Here is a 16507-nt window from a genome sequence, read left to right as displayed (position 1 = left end):
GAGCCAGTTGCTATACATTTATCAGCAGATGACTGGCTTCCATGGAAATTCAAAGCAAAGCACCACTTTTAAATGACTCCTTAGACAACCGCCAAACAAGATGTTTTTTCAGTGTGCCATCTGAATGAAAGGCCAACTAAAAGTCTCATTTGTTTATTTATTTTTTCGAAATGTATATAACGGAGATTGCAGCTGGTGAAAGATAGGGTGGTAACTGAGAAGTCAAGATCATGCCTTAGGTTCAAAACAAAACCAAAATACTAATGGCTGGTAAAAAAAAAAATATCAGCAATAGGTTATTTATTTATTGGCAGGCTTTGAATTTTTACTCAGCATGCAAAGGAGTTATATGGGATAAGCCACATACTTGCATTGGGGAAAACACGGAACGAAGGTATTGAACAATGTGCTTAGAAACAATATGGAAAAACACCATCTACAGTTTTAATGTGGTTTTTGTTTTGTTTATTCTTTTTTTTCTCCATGATTTGAACTGTGTTTCAATCCTAACATTGGTGTGTCCTCTACAGCCCTTCTAGTGTCTTCCTTGCTAAGATACTGCCAGTGGTTCATAGGCAGCCTTATCGTCTATCTCTGTAAGAACCGTTTGAAATAAACATTGACATATCACTTCTTTTAGGCAGAAAAAGAAATGGGATGGCTATTTTGGGGAGTCAGTTGCTTGTTCACACACCGAGCTGTGGACCCCTGGAGCTGAGAGGCCGGAGGCAAGGTGGTGAGGCTGTGAGGTAAGGGTGGAGGTAGGGGCTCAGTCGTAGTGGACCTTGCCCTCGGCCACCCCGGAGCTGGAGAGGTCTCCATTGCAGAGTGTCTGGAGTGGTGAACGAGGCCCGTCTTCTAAGGCACACATGGACATCTTCAGCTTGTATTTTCGAAAGGCCTTTTGAATAACAGCAGCACATCTTTCCTCTTCCTTCCTCTTGGTGGTGGTGACTATGGGTTCATACAACTTCTTGGAAGGGTTGGCCTCCATGAACTTCTCCTCCATCATTGCTTTCATGCTGTCCAGGCCGCTGGAGTCACCAAGTACCCTGGTGGTGAACGCGAAGAGAATATCCAGGCAGTGGAGGCGATCTCCACTCACCATGGGCAAGTCCATCATTAGGAACTGAAATCTGTTTGGCTTTGCCACCCGTAAAGGCTCAGGAAGGGCATCGGCAAAGTCAGAAAGGGCAGGATACTTGATAAACTGTGTTGCTTCTGGGTCAAACTTTTCCCAGACTTCATAGAATATTTCAAAGTCATCTTCACCCAAAGGGTCCTCGCTTTCTTCAGTGGCAGTATTGAAGTTCTCTAAGATCACAGCAATGTACATGTTGACAACAATGAGGAAGGAAATGATGATGTAACTAACAAAGTAGGCTATGGCTATGGCAGGGAGGTGACGGCTGTCTAAGTTGGGGTTGCATGAATCGTTTGATTGCAGCATGGGCCTGAGGAGGGCATCCCAGCCTGCCGAGGTGGTGATCTGGAAGAGACAGAGTATGCTGCCAACAAAAGTCTTGAAGTTGAATATGTCATCAATTCCAAACCCTTCCTTCACTTTGCAAAAGCAGTTCATACCAAAAATGGCATAGATAAACATAACCAGAAAAAGCAGAAGACCGATGTTGAATAGAGAGGGAAGGGACATCATCAGAGCAAAAAGGAGGGTTCTAATTCCTCGTGCTGCCCGAACAAGTCTCAGGATCCGACCAATCCGAGCCAAGCGCACAACTCTGAAGAGCGTTGGAGGGAAGGGAATGTGCTGCTGGTTCTCCAAGGCAGAAACCATGGCACCTTAGGAGAAGGAGATAGGTCGATTAATTTCCAGCAGGCACACTGCTTTCAGATCCAGCTTGTCGCTCCTGCCTTGGAATCTTAGCGTGACCGACTTTTCTCGGTACTTCGCAATTTACGCACCGCACACTTACCAGTATCAGGGCAATATCTATCTGTGCCTTAACTTGGAAAATAATTTCCAAGCACCGTACAACTTTAAGATGGGACTTTGGATGGAATAGGAGATGATCTAAAATATTGAAGGCACCCAAGGAATGGAAAGAGAATGCAGTTTATAAAAGGCTATTTTGTGAGTTATCTCATACACTCGAAGTACATTTTCTGTGCCGGGTATTGAAAGTCATTCACGGGATAAATAGTTTTCCATATTTGTTGGAAATGGAAGTGGAAAACAGATGGAAAACAGATAAACTAAGGATGGAGTCCTTCAGATTAGAGAGCAGGGAGAAATGTCTGTTACCGAAGGTTGGCTTGAACCTGAGCTGTCATCAGAAACTGTGGAAACCCTAACCCCAAAACTCCTTAAAAAGGCCAGTTCCTATTTGTGTAGGGGAATGTGAGCACAGCCTGCTACAGGTGATGACAGGGCTGGAGGGAGAGGGTGTTGGGAGGCTCAAATCTGGGCGGAAGCTGCCATGGGCGTCTCATATTTGTCAATATGCTCATCCCAAGGAAGGACTCCTGGGGTCTGCTCAAAAAGCTTGAGGGACTGGAGATACTTTCCGCATTGCTGTAGACACCCCCAAAAGAGCATCTCGAGCAGAGGTTTCCGCAAACAGCTGAATATTTGCCCTAAAATGTCATCCTGTTCTCTCATCGCCTGCTCTGCAAGGAAATGATACAGGATTTGAAACAGCTCACATTTTGGCCTAAATATTATAGAGCGGCTGGAACCTGCTTACCCTGTGTAGATATGGCCTTGGTCTTGCTCTGGGGGGTCCTCTGAGGTCATTAGGGGTGGTGGGCAGCCAGAATTGTCTGCTATCACCTAATGACTAAAGAGAAGTGGTGGATAATCTACTTCACCAACTGCCCTGTTGTGCCAATGAAGTTAAATTCACATGTTAATTTTGCAGCCAACGCTGGTAGATGTGGAATTTATTAAGTTCCAATTTAGCAACAACTGGAGGAGGTCCACCCTTTAAGGCCACCTCCTCCACGAATATTTCTCTGACTAATCGAGCCAACAGTAATCCGTCCTTTATCTGAGCTCAATTCCGTGTACCATGAGATTTGGTGTGCAGCTCATTTCTCGGTTTCTGACTCTTTAAGGTGAGTAAGTCTCAATACGTCACCTGCCTCGTTAACTCCTAGAGAGATTCACTTTGACTCGCACTCATTTTGTATTTATCTAAAAGCTTAGGAAAGAGCTTGAGAAAGCGTAGAAGCTTAGTGTTGGGTGGCATATCTATCTACTGGCAAAGGCAGATAAAATGCTGCCCACATCGGCGAGTGGGATTTGGCTCAGCGCATGCATTTTCTCATCCACCGGAGCAAAATGCGATACAGTGCTCTGCTGGGGTCTGTTCAAATTGCCTAGCGGTTGTTCCAAGGACAGAAGTAAGAGATATTCCCACAAACTACACAATGGCTGGCACTGCCTGGAAGGAGCTCAGTAAGGGGTGGGATAAATGAGCTGCTCTCTACATATTGGAGGATGGGCTCTTCAAGTTCTCCGAGGGCTGTGCCAGACCCATCCTTACCACAGTTTTCTGGGTTTGCTGTTGCTGTCAGTTTCACCGGGACTTGGGATTGGAATTGATTGACGAAGATAAGCGATCCATTTCACTGTAGGCGTGTGGAAGGATCTATTGCTAAACTTTATCTACATAAGTTTCATGGCTTAGAAGCCAGAACAGACTATCATCTGTACCGTTTTCTCGTTCTTGGAAACATCGGCATTGCTGCCGTAGTGATAGGAACCAAAATATTTTGATCTCGCATATCTGTTTAACGCATCCTTTCTGAAGGAGCACAAAAGCTCCCACTTGTGAAATCAGTTTTCATTATCTTCATTGCTTTTTGAACTACGAGAATGGCCTTTGGGTGGTTGCACACAATTATAAAAAGTCAAATTATCGGTTTAGTTAAAAGCAAACTGCAAAAACCCAGAGTGTTAACTCTCACGGTTTAGCCATGAAGAATTTAATTTCAAAGTTGATGTGTGTGTGTATGTATGTGTTATAAAAGGTATACAGCAACAGCTCTTTTTTTTTCTGTATTCTTCTTCCATAAATCTTATAGGTAATCCTGCTTATGTTAAGAAAAATATACTGATTATAGAGTAAGGCTGGTTGGTGAATGGGGTCCAAGCAGTAGAGACAAGCATCGTTCATGCTGTGGTTTAGGTTAACGTGGGATTCAGAATAAAGAGAAAGCTCTGTTTATCTTTAGGACACACTCTTGGAAGCCCAATTTGGAAGCCATGGAGGCCCTGTATAGGAGGTGAGAGAGGGCCTAGGAATGTCCCAGGGATACAGTAATTGTGATCTGATATCCACATGGATTTTGAACTAAGGAAAACGTGGGAACTAAGTGCCAAATCCTTCAAACTAAAAGATGCTGACGAGAGCTTATAGTTGCACAGGAAAGGTAGAGCTTTGGCTCAACTATGTGACTGTACCAGGTACCCCCACAGACACTTTAAGGTCATCTTAACTTTGTCTCTCTCCACTGAATAAATGGATCCGCACATTTATTGGACTCTCTATTTCACTCATGTAAACAGTTAAGAGAATGAAAATTGCTCCGTATCTCCTAGCAACTTCCCAGGAGAGAATGGCATCAGTACACCTATTTTTTCAGAATCCACGTTAAGCCTAATTTGTTGCGTTGCGGATAGTCTGGACACGCTACCAAATGATAGGATTTACTTCTAGCTCTCAGATGAAGGCCCCTCTGGCTTCTGATTTTACTTACTAACAATAGAGAGAACCACGATCACACAGTCGAATAAGTTCCAGCCATTGGTGAAGTAGTATTGCCTCAAAGCAAAGATTTTGATGAGACACTCAATTGTAAAGATGACCACAAAGGCCAGGTTGAGATCCTCAAGGATGGCTTTTGTGTCTTCGGGATGGTTATTTGATTCAGCCATCATGATAACCATGTTGAGGAAAATGAGGATGATGATGATGACGTCAAAGACCTGGTTTGTGACCAGGTCGAACGCGAGACCCTGGCATTTATTCTGAGAGGGGGAAAAAAAAATAAATCTTAGATCATTTTGCATTGTAAGAACGAAGTCACGTACATAAGGAAGACACACACGACAGAATTTGTCCTCCCTTACAATTAAAGCAGTTTCTTGAAAAATGAACACCCTTTTTAAACAAGAAATTCTTGCATATACATGTTCATTTAAATTTAATTACATGACTGCTTTTAAGCTGTAGGCTTACAGCTTTAATTCCATTTTAAAACACAAAAAATTAAAAATTCTTAGTAACAGCATAACTTTGATATGATGGATGATGTTTTGCTGAAATAGAACAGCTCATGTTGGATTTAATGACAAAAAGATGACCTTTGGTCTCTATACCTCATCTGTTTCTTTACTTTGACTTCAATAACACCTGCTCACATAAGTATGCTGGACAAAATGGAATTCACATCCCCAAGGCTCCGTTCATTAATTCAGAATAGTCAGACCTTGTACTTAACCCAAACTCTGTATGCGAGCAGTTCTTGAATGCCAACGTTCCACATGTGGCTCACTTGAAAATAAGGCTAGGTAAATGGTATTGTGAGGCAATGATTACTAAAAACAGAAATGGAAAAATGATTTCGTTTTATTACTGATGGTGAACTTGCACAGTTGGCTGGTACACAGATGGCCATCCGATGCACAGTTGCTCTGGTACAGGTTCTATCTAGCTCAAGTTTGCACACCTAACCCACCACTCACAGTGATATAACTCAACTATTCCACTATATTTTCCGTAATCTAACGACTGTGAAGCACTATTTTGCTCTTAGTGGAAAGCTATTCTTGAACACAAACTCAGACACTAATATTGCATGGTATGCTTGACTATAAATTGATTGTTTTATAATATATGTATATGTTAAGGTATTTTATATTATCATCCAATCAAAATATACACACGCCAGTCTACTTGGAAAACTCCTAAACCCCTAAGAATCATCGTTAGAACCCTAGCATCCATTACAGTAATCAGGCAAAAGATGATGGTGGCTTGTGGTGGTAATAGTGGAGAGAGATATAAGCATTTAGGTCGAAGAGCTAAGAGGGAAGTAAATGCAGAAGGAGTGTTTTCATGGCAGTGGCTGCGGGAAAATGATAAGCTGAGGCTATCATCTCAGGCTGGTGGAACCAGTCGGCCAGCCGCAGAGGAGACAATGCGGAATTTCGGAGGGAGATGATAAGATCTGTCCTGAGAACACTGAGTTTGAGGCACCAGTGAGGCATCCGAGGGCCCTGGGCAGGTAACGGTATGGGTACGGAGCTCAGGTGCAGAGCTGGAACGCAGATGTGGAGTTCAAGGGCACCAGTGCCGACATGACTTAAAACCATGAGAGTGAACGGTATCAGTCAGGAAGGGCGAGAGCAATGAGAAGAGGGGTTAGGGACAGCACTGGAGGGATACTACACGTAAGTTGGTGTCTTCCAAATTTTGTCCCAGAATCATTAAAGGAGTCTGGAGGAGAAACTTGAAAGTCAATTGCATTTGCTATGGGAGAATGCATCTGGGAAGTCAGAAAGGAACTGGAGAAAAGGTACTTTAAAGGGCGCTGTCCGGGGAAGCCCAGTGAGTGGCAAGAATTAAGAGTGAGGGAGGGTAAGCCTAGGCCTAAGAGTTCAACTCTGACAAACAGAGGAGATCAAGAATACAAGGATGCTAAGTTGGCAGATATAAAAAAGCATTTGCATGTACAAAAAAGCATTAGAATGTACAGTGAATCCTGCACCTCGGTATCATTTTTAAACCGGTAATGGAGCCCCCCCCCCCCCCCCCCCCCCCCGCCACTGTGTGGATGGTTCAGGAAGAATCAGAAATGACTCCAGATCCCTTCCTCTACTGTTAAAAAGAAAATGCATCACTGCTCAGGTAAAAACAGTTAGAGTTTCCCCCCATGCAATTGTTATTCATCTGTTCCAAAGATAATATTTAGATTTTAGAGATTAAAAAAAGTCAGTAGGAGGGGCGCCTGGGTGGCTCAGTCGGTTGAGGGCCAGACTTCAGCACGGGTCATGATTTCACAGTTTGTGGGTTCGAGCCCCACGTCGGGCTCTGTGCTGACAGCTCGGAGCCTGGAGCCTGCTTCGGATTCTGTGTCTCCCCCGCTCTCTGCCCCTCCCCCACTTGTGCTCTGTCTGTCTCTCTCGCTCTCAAAAATAAATAAGCATTAAAAAAAATTTTTTTTAATGTCAGTAGGGAGGTCAAGTTGCAAGTTAAGTGCTAACAGCTGATGTAAAGTCTTAAATTCAGGGACATCGGGGAGTATGTATTTACCTCTTGCAAGACTGCTGTCTGGAACATAGAAGTTAATGTAAACGTGATGCGTTAACTGGGGAAATGATACTCGGTTGTTGGAATCGCTCGGTGTGAAGCTATGACTGGTAAGCTGCAGCTACACAGGGGGTTACGGGGTGACACCTACCCGCAGACAATCCATGGGACACAAATGCCATAAGACATGGTTCAAGCACGGAGGTGGCAGCTTCCCTGGGGTAAAGTAGCTCGTGCCCACCGGAAGCTCAGCGCTTGCAGCCTAGCATGCCCAGGGCAGCAGAAAGGCCTAGAAGCTGCATCTGTGCCCTTGCAACATCTGTCTGGCTGTGTGCTGCCTTGCTTGCTTCGTACCCTTTACGAGGTCGACGGGTAAATACGTGGGAACATATTGTGTCTCTTGAGTCTTCCAGTTAATTTCAAACCTAGGACCAACCAGTCCCGAATCAGCGGTTGCACAACACCCACGGGCGAATAAAAATTCTCTCTGTCTTTTTTGTTGGCTCGAGGTCAAATGACAACCTCCTCAAATATAGTTATATCATTAACCTCCCGGTGAAAAATTCTTCCTGGTATAAATTCTAAACCCTTTGCCCGAACACTCACAGGTATTTTTAGCGCAACGCAAATATTTAATCCTAGTGGGGTGGACTCTGTGTGGACCCTCGAACATAACCTCTCACTCAGCCAATGGTTACGGACAATACACGCTGTGCCACGCTCAATTCTGCGTCACGGGAATAGCAGTAAACGAAACATACCTTTGATAATTTGGGGTCTCGTGTTCGAGTGAAAGTCTCTATGTCGTCTACATGCTGCAGATATCAAGCCCCTCTTCCATATTGCCTTCCTGAACTTTTCAGCCCCCTCCCTACCTTGAAACTCACTTGTCAGAGCTGCTAACTATGGCTAGCCATCCCTTTTTAATCTGGTGTGCCCCAATTCCAGAGCCTCAATCAAGCTGCAAGCCTGAGACAGCCCCAGACTACCTGAGAAAACACGATTCACAGAGAGCAGGGGTCAGATCTGGCCCGCAGTTGGTTTTTGTGTCGCCTGGGAGCTCAGAATGGGTGTCACATTTTTTTTAATGTTTGGGGGAAAACTCACGAGAAAAATAAAATGTCAGCATGTGAAAATTAAAGAAATCCAAGTTTCAGTGTCTATAAATCAAGTTGCCCTAGAACACAGCCATGCTTTATGACCATTAGTTCAATATTGTCTACGGCTGCCTTTGTGCTAATGCCAGAGTGGAGACCACGCGGCCCGCAAAGGCTGAAATATTTACTATCTGACCCTTTGCGGAAAAAGGTGTGTCAACTCCCGACACAGAAACTTCGTGGTAAATGCTGGTGAGGCGGAAGCCAGTAGGCATGGCCTAGACTTCACACCAGAAAAGACCGGTCAAGGATAGTATAAATACATTTTAAACTGGTCAAGATTTAGTCAAAACTACAGGGAGAAATCACCTCACACTTGTCACGGTGGGCAGAATTAACAACGTAAGAAACAACAGGTGTTGGTAAGGACGTGGAGAAAAAGGAACCCTCTTGCCCTGTTGGTGTGAATGCAAACCGGGGCAGCCATTGTGGCAAACACTATGGAGTTCCTCAAACACTTAAAAGCAGAACTACCTTAAGGACCCACAATCGCACTCCTAGATATTTGCCCAAAGAACATAAAAATACTAATTTGGGGGATACATCCACCCTGATATTTATAACAGCCTATCTACAATAGCCAAATTATGGGAACAGTCCCAAGTGCCCATCAACTAATGAAGGGGCAAAGATGGATATACACAATGGAATATCACTCAGCCATAAAAAGAATGAAATTTTGCTACTTGCAACAACATGGAGGGAGCTAGGGCCAAGTGAAATAAGTCAGTCAGAGAAAGACAAACACCACAGGATCACACTTGCGTGGGGAATTTAAGAAACAAAACCAACGAGCAAAGAGAGGAAAAAGAAAGAGAGAGAGAGAGAGAGAGACAAACCAAGAAACAGACTCTTAACTGCAGAGAACACATTGAGGATTACCAGGGGGAGCTGTGTAGGGGGAGGGGTGAAATATAAGTGATGAAGATTAAGGAGTGCACTTGTCGTGGGGCGCCTGGGTGGCTCAGTCAGTTAAGCGTCCACCTCTTGATTTCGGCTCAGGTCACCGTCTCACGGTTCGTGAGTTTGAGCCCCGCGTTGGGTTCTGCAATGATAGTGCGGAGCCTGCTTGGGATTCTCTCTCTCCCCCTCTGTCTCTCTGCCCCTCCCCCACTTGTGTTCTCTCTCTCTCTCTCTCTCTAAGAAATAAACGTACAAAAAAAAAAAGGGGGGAGTGCACTTGTCACGATCATCACCAAGTGATGTAGGGAAGTGTTGAATCACTATACTCTACACCTGAAACTAATATAACACTGTGCGTTAACTACACTGGAATTTAAAATTAAAAAAGAAAAAAAGATTTAAACTGTTAAGTTCACATCATTGCAATGAGCATATACTAAACACCTATTGTGCGCTTACCAAAAAGCAAATGAAAGGTTTTTTGCCCAAGTTCTTACTATTGAATTTGAATGTCTCATTTCCTTAAAGACACTAGTGTATCTGGGTTTTTATGGAGTTCTTAGATAATGTGTGTAAACTTAGAAAATAAAGGAGAATGGCACAGTAGACATCTGAGCTCAAGACTGCTTAATAGATCTATGTGTTTAGAACAAATCAATTGCTCTCACCAGAGGCCTCGGAATGGGCTTTTGAGGTTTTTTGGATCCTAATTTTTTCATTGCATTATAGTATTTCTTCTGTTCTTCTGTCATAAAAATATCTTCACCACCTAAGTATATGGAGAAGATGAGAGCTAATTATCATTAACAGTATTTTCTTTTTTTGGAAACAAGTTCTAAATTTTCAGAAACAGTTTCAAAGTTCTACATTCTATCCTAAAATTCCAGTGGGAAGCAAAAGAGGCGGGACTCTAGGGGAAGGCTGAAAGGTAACAGGGTTTAAATTAAGGAATGAGGAAATAATGTTACTTTTATCAGCTATATTTTACTTTTTAGAATGTGAACAAAGATTACTTACTCTTTGCAAACAGCCATGGAATCTTTACAAGAACTGAATATATTTCAGGTTTCATAAATCAAACACAGGGCAACAAAAATCTAGTAACAAACATTTAAACAAAAACTCTCACGAAGTGGCAATTAAAATTCTCCCGAATAAGTGTATAAATGCATCCATTAATAGGATTTCATAAGATTTGTTCCGACCAATTCTCATAAAACAATAACAACTAGAGAGCTTTAAATGTCACTATTGAGCAAGAAAGAATAGAAATATGAACAAGAATTTCTGCTTCTGGAAAATTTGGGAGGGAGTAAAATATCTAGAAATGCTGGGTAAATCAGAACAAATTCTTTTGAAACGTACAGCTAAACTGGCACAAAAGACAGGAAAATCTCCAGGGTCTGAAAATCAATAGTGATCAAAAAAGACAGAGAGTAGGAAACTAGCTTGAAGCCATTGTGGGCCAGGAGCATTTGCTAATCTCTGTAAAAACTAGAATCTTGGGCCTTAATAAGTATAAGGGAGTCATGAGGGAAAAAAGGCAGTGGGCTTATGCCAAGATGCCTCCATGAATCTGGGACTCCCCAAGTGCTACCAATGAAAGGGTGAAGAAGAAATCAGAATCTGTCTGTTGGTGGAGGAAGATAAGTAGGAAACTTAGTTCGGACTCTGGGTAAAAATCTAGTCTTCCCTGATAATCTGTGAATCCAGGCCTGCCTTGATGACAGTGTGGGATTTGAATTTTCACCACTACCAGTGTGGACCAAAAATATACAGCCTTATGGCAGTGTTTTCAACAATGGTGCTGGGGAAACTGGATATCCCCAATTTTCCCAGCACTAAGAATAAAGGTAAATCCTTACTTAACACCACACACACACACACACACACAAAAAATACTCAAAAAAGATCAAAGACATAAAGGTAAGATCTAAAACAATAAAACTCTTAGAAGAAAACATAGGACAAAAACTTCACAACGTTAGATTTGGCAATGATTTCTTGCATGTGATGTGAAAGGCACAGAGAACAAAATTAAAAAGAGACAAATTGGACTTCATGAAAGTTTTTAAATTTTGTACATTAAAAGACATTATCAGTGGAGCCAAAAGGCAACTCACAGAATGGGGGGAAATATTTACATATATATATATATATATATATATATATATATATATACATATATATATATGTATATGTATTTTATATATGTATATATCATATACATATTTTTCTATGATTTTATTTTTAAGTAATATTTATACCCAACATGGGGCTCAAACTCAAACCCGAGGCCAAGAGTCGCATGCTTCACTGACTCAGCCAGCCAGGTGCCCCTTATATATCAGAAATCATGTATCTGATAAGGGATTAATCAGAATATATGGAAAACTCCTAAAACTTAAAAACAAAAAAACCAAACAGCCAATGTCAGAGAAATTACTATCCGTGTTCTCTTCTAGAATTTTATGGTTTTAAGTCTCACATTTAGGTTTTTGATCCATTTTGAGTTTATTTTGGGGTATGGTGTTAGAAAGTGGTCCAGTTTCATTCTTTTACGCGTAGCTGTCCGGTTTTCCCAACGCCACTTATTGAAGAGACTGTTTTTCACCCATTGTATATTCTTGCCTCTTTTGCCACAGATTAATTCACCAGATAAGCATGGATTTATTTCTGGGCTCTCTATCCTGTTCCATTGGTCTGTGTGTCTATTTGTGCCCCAGTGCCATGCTGCTTTGATTACTACAGCTTTGTAGCATATCTTAAAATCTGAAATTGCAATACTTCCAGCTTTGTTCTTCTTTCTCAAGATTGCTTCGACTCTTCAGGGTCTTTTGTGGTTCCACACAAAGTTTCGTGTTATTTGTTCTTGTTCTGTGAAAAAATGCTGTTGGTATTTTGATGGGGATTGCATTGAATCCATAGATTGCTTTGGGTAGTATGGACATTTTAACAATATTAATTCTTCCAGTCCATGAGCATGGAATATCTTTCCATTTGTATCATCTTCGATTTCTTTCATCAATGTTTGTAGTTTTCAGAGTATAGGTCTTTCACCACTGTGATTAAATTTATTCCTAGGCATTTTATTCTTTTAAGTGTAATTGTAAATGGAGTTGTTTCCTTAGTTTCTCTTTCTGCTACTTCATTATTAGTGTATTAAAATGCTACCAATTGGTGGGTATTAATTTCGTGTCCTGCACATTTACTGAACTTATCTATTACTTCTGGTAGTTTTTTGGTAGAGTCTTTAGGATTTTGTTTGTATCGTTTCATGTCATCTACAAATAGTGGCAATTTAACTTCTTTAACAATATGGATGACTCATTCCTTTTCTCTTGTCTCACTGCCATGGCTGGAACTTCCAGTATTATGTTGAATAAAAGTGCCAAGAGTGAATATCTTTGTCTTCTTCCTGATCTTAGAGGAAAAGCTCTCAGTTTCCCCTCCACTGAGTATGATGTTAGCTGTGGGCTTTTCGTATATGGCCTTTAATACGTTGAGGTATTTCCTTCTAAATCCCCTTTGTTAAGAGCTTTTATCATGAATGAGTGTAATATTTTTGTCAATATTTTTCTAGATGTCTCCTGAGGCAAGGAGAAAAAAAAAGCAAAGATAAATTATCAGGAGTACATCAAAATAAAAACTTTTGCACGGTGAAGAAAACCATCAACAAAACAAAAAGGCAACCCACTAAATGGGAGAAGACCTTTACAAATGATTTATCCAGTAAGGGTAAATATCCAAAATATATAAAGAGGTTATACAACTCAACAACCCAATTAAAAAATGGACAGGGGACCTGACTAGACACTTTTCCAAAGAGGACATACAGATGGCCAACAGACACATGAAAAAGGGCTCAACATCACTGTTGGGATCTTGATGCAAATCAGAATCACAGTGAGATATCACCTCACACCTGTCAGAATGACTAAAATAAAAAGGATAAGAAAGAACGAGCGTTGACAAGAATGTGGAGAAAAAGGAGCCCTCACGCACGTTGGTAGGAATGCAAAATGGTGCAGCCACTGTGGAAAACAGTACGGAGGTTCCCCAAAACATTAAAAATAGAAATAGCATATGATCCAATAATTCTACTCCTGGGTATTTACCAAGAGAAAATGAAAACGCTAACTTAAAAAGATGCACACACCTCTATGTTTATTGTAGCATTATTTATAATAGCCAAGACATGGAAGAAACCTAAGCATCTATTGATAGACGAATGGATAAGGAAGATGTACTACAGGGGCGGGTGCCTGGGTGGCTCAGTCGGATAAGCATCTGAATCTGGCTCAGGTCATGATCTCACGGTTCATGAATCCGAGCCCCACATCGGGCTCTCTGCTGTCAGTGCAGAACCCGCTTTGGATCCTCTGTCTCCCTCTCTCCCTCTCTGCCCATGCTGGGCGCTCTCTCTCTCTCTCTTCCTCTCTCCCTCAAAAATAAATAGACATTAAAAAAAAGGGAAGATGTGGCACACATGTGTGCAATATTATGCGACCATTAAAAAAGGAGGAGTTTGTGCCATTTGTGACCTCCTGGGTGGGTCTAGAGCGTATTATGCTAAGTAAAATAAGTCAAACTGAGAAAGACGAATACCACATGATTTCACGCCTACGCGGAATCTAAAAACCAAACGGATAAACAAACAGGAAGCAGAATCAGACCTAGAATACAGAGAACAAAGTGATGATTGCCAGAGGGAAGGGGGGGGGTGGGCAAAATGGGGGAAGGGGAGTGGGAGATACAGGCTTCCCGTTATGGAGGGAATAAGTCCTGGGAACAAAAGGCACGGCATATGGAATAGAGGCAGTGATACTGTAATAATGTTGAAGAGTGACAGATGGCAGTCACACCGTGGTGAGCACACCGTAACGTATAACCTTGGCAAATCACTATGTGCTATACCTGAAAGTAATGTGATATTATGTGTCCACTCTACTCTAAATAAATAAATAAATAAATAAATAAATAAATAAAACAATCCAATTCAGAAACTGGCAAAGACTCGACTAGCCATTTGTCTAAAGAAGCCCTATAAATAGGCAACAGGCCTATGAAAAAAAAATGCTCACCACCGCGAGTCAGAGATATCTGCACGCGATGTTCACAGCAGCTCTGGTCACGAAAGCTAAAATGTGGAAGCAACCCAGGTTGCCTCACCGTCCATCAAGAGCTGAGTGGCTGGGCAAAATGCGGCATATATACGCGGGGGAATATTCTTCAGCCTTAAAAAAGGAGATTCTGACATATGCTACAGCGCGGACGAACCTTGAGGACACGATGCTGAGGGAAATAAGTCCATCCCAAACGGACAAATGCCATATAATTCCACTTACACGAGGTACTCAGAGCAGCCAAATTCAGAGCAAAAGGAAGTAGAACGGTAGTTGCCAAGGGCTGGGGGAGGGGAAAGGAAAATGGGGAGGCCGGGTTGAACAGGTACAGAGTTTCGGTTTTACAAGATGAAAAGAGTTGTGGGGATGGGTAGGGGTGATGATTGCACAACATTATGAATGTACTTAATACCCCTGAACTGTACATGGAAAATGGTTAAGGTGGTAAATTTTATGTTATGTATATTGTACCACTGTAAAAAAAATAAATAAATACATTTTTTTTTTGTAAAAAAAAAAAAAAATGCAGCCCTAGATGTTAACCAGATTGTCTCCGGATGCCTGGCAGATATGCGTCTTCAGTAATCATATGCATCATGACAGTATGTATTAGTGCTGTTATTCTGAGACTGTCCTGTGTGTGTGTGTTGGGGTATAAAGCAAAAATGAGTAATCATGGAAAATGTTAATTCTACCATTTCCTGTGCCCATGAGAATCGGTTTTCTCAGCATGGGAAAGAAGAGATTCAATTCAAGTTATTATCAGAGAAGAGGTTAAGTGAAAACCTTACAGTTCTCAACTTGAATGACCAGTATTCCTATTTCTACGTACATGTCCTTGAAGTCCTAAATGTGAATAGCTCTGGCCACTGAAAAATCCTAGAAGCAATGGCAATGAGCGTTCCAGGTTGTGATCTTGGGGTACCACCTCCCCACCCCACCCCCTGCAAAAAAAAAAAACAAAAAAAAAAAACAGAACTCCTTAGAGAAATGGCTGATTCTTGATCTGGCACAGGAGTGATACCACTTAGCCCTGGAACATCTTGTCATTCCAGATGGCAAGGAAGCTGTCAAACGGGAGGACCTGATTTAAATCCTGATTTGAAAAGAAACAAACTTTAAGATCACTTGATCAAAGGATGAAAGATAAATATTTTAAGAAAATGAAAGACTCAAAGAAATCTGAATGTTGACTGGGTACTTGACAAGTTTAAAGATTTCATGTTAAACTTTTTAGGTGTGATCATGGACTGTGTTTATGTTTAAAAAGAGATATGTCTTGAAATATCAGTGGATGAAATGATGTGCTGTCATTTGCTCTGTTGAAAAACCTGGTGGCAGGATTGGATAAGGGGAGAGATGCCATAAAGATGTTTTTTTTTTTAATTTTTAAAAATGCTTTATTCACTTTTGAGTGAGAGAGACACAGCATGAGCAGGGGGAGGGGCAGAGAGAGAGAGAAAGAAATAAAACCTGAAGCAGGTTCCAGGCTCTGAGCTGTCCGCACGGAGCCCGACGCAGGGCTCGAACTCACGAACAGTGAGATCATGACCTGAGCCGAAGTCGAACGCCTAACCGAATGAGCCACCCAAGTGCCCCCATAAAGAAGCTCTTAAATCAATAAACATGTTGGGTGATGGGTAGTGTAGGTTCATTTTAGTAGACTCTTGTGCATGTTGGAAATCTTCTATAATAAAAAGTAAAGACAAAACGAAATGCCATGGCCTGATCAAAACAGTGATTTCAAATGTAAGCTGAAATCTAAAATCACAAGGCCTTGACATCCAAATTGTAAGTATTGACTGCAGTCAAGCCGCATATAACAGAGGTGACGCCACACCACACACCTCCAAGTAATAGCAGCAGTAAACTTACAGAAGGACAATGAGTGACTTTCCCCAAAGTCACTAAAGGCTAATCAGGGGCACCTGGGAGGCCCAGTCAGTTAAACGTCTGACTTCGGCTCAGGTCATGATCTCACGCACGGTTCGTGGGTTCGAGCCCCAAGTCAGGCTCTGTGCCGACAGCTCGGAGTCTGGAGCCT

At 41.9% G+C, this 16507-nt stretch overlaps 1 protein-coding gene across 1 annotated transcript in view; it reads right to left on the bottom strand.

Moving 5' to 3' along the window:
* Positions 1 to 442: 442 nt before the first annotated feature.
* SCN11A (sodium voltage-gated channel alpha subunit 11) overlaps positions 443 to 16507 on the bottom strand; it is an 86073-nt gene continuing 70008 nt past the window's right edge. The window contains exons 24-26 of the mRNA XM_049628990.1: positions 10006 to 10106; positions 4723 to 4993; positions 443 to 1800 (exon numbers count right to left, since the gene is read on the bottom strand). Coding sequence (XP_049484947.1) covers positions 770 to 1800; positions 4723 to 4993; positions 10006 to 10106 — 1403 coding nt within the window. The 3' untranslated portion in view covers positions 443 to 769. The remainder of the gene's footprint in view (positions 1801 to 4722; positions 4994 to 10005; positions 10107 to 16507) is intronic.

Source organism: Panthera uncia, chromosome C2 (genome assembly GCF_023721935.1).
Source record: "Panthera uncia isolate 11264 chromosome C2, Puncia_PCG_1.0, whole genome shotgun sequence".
NCBI classification, from domain to species: Eukaryota; Metazoa; Chordata; class Mammalia; order Carnivora; family Felidae; genus Panthera; species Panthera uncia.
This window is presented reverse-complemented; position numbering and strand designations above follow the sequence as displayed.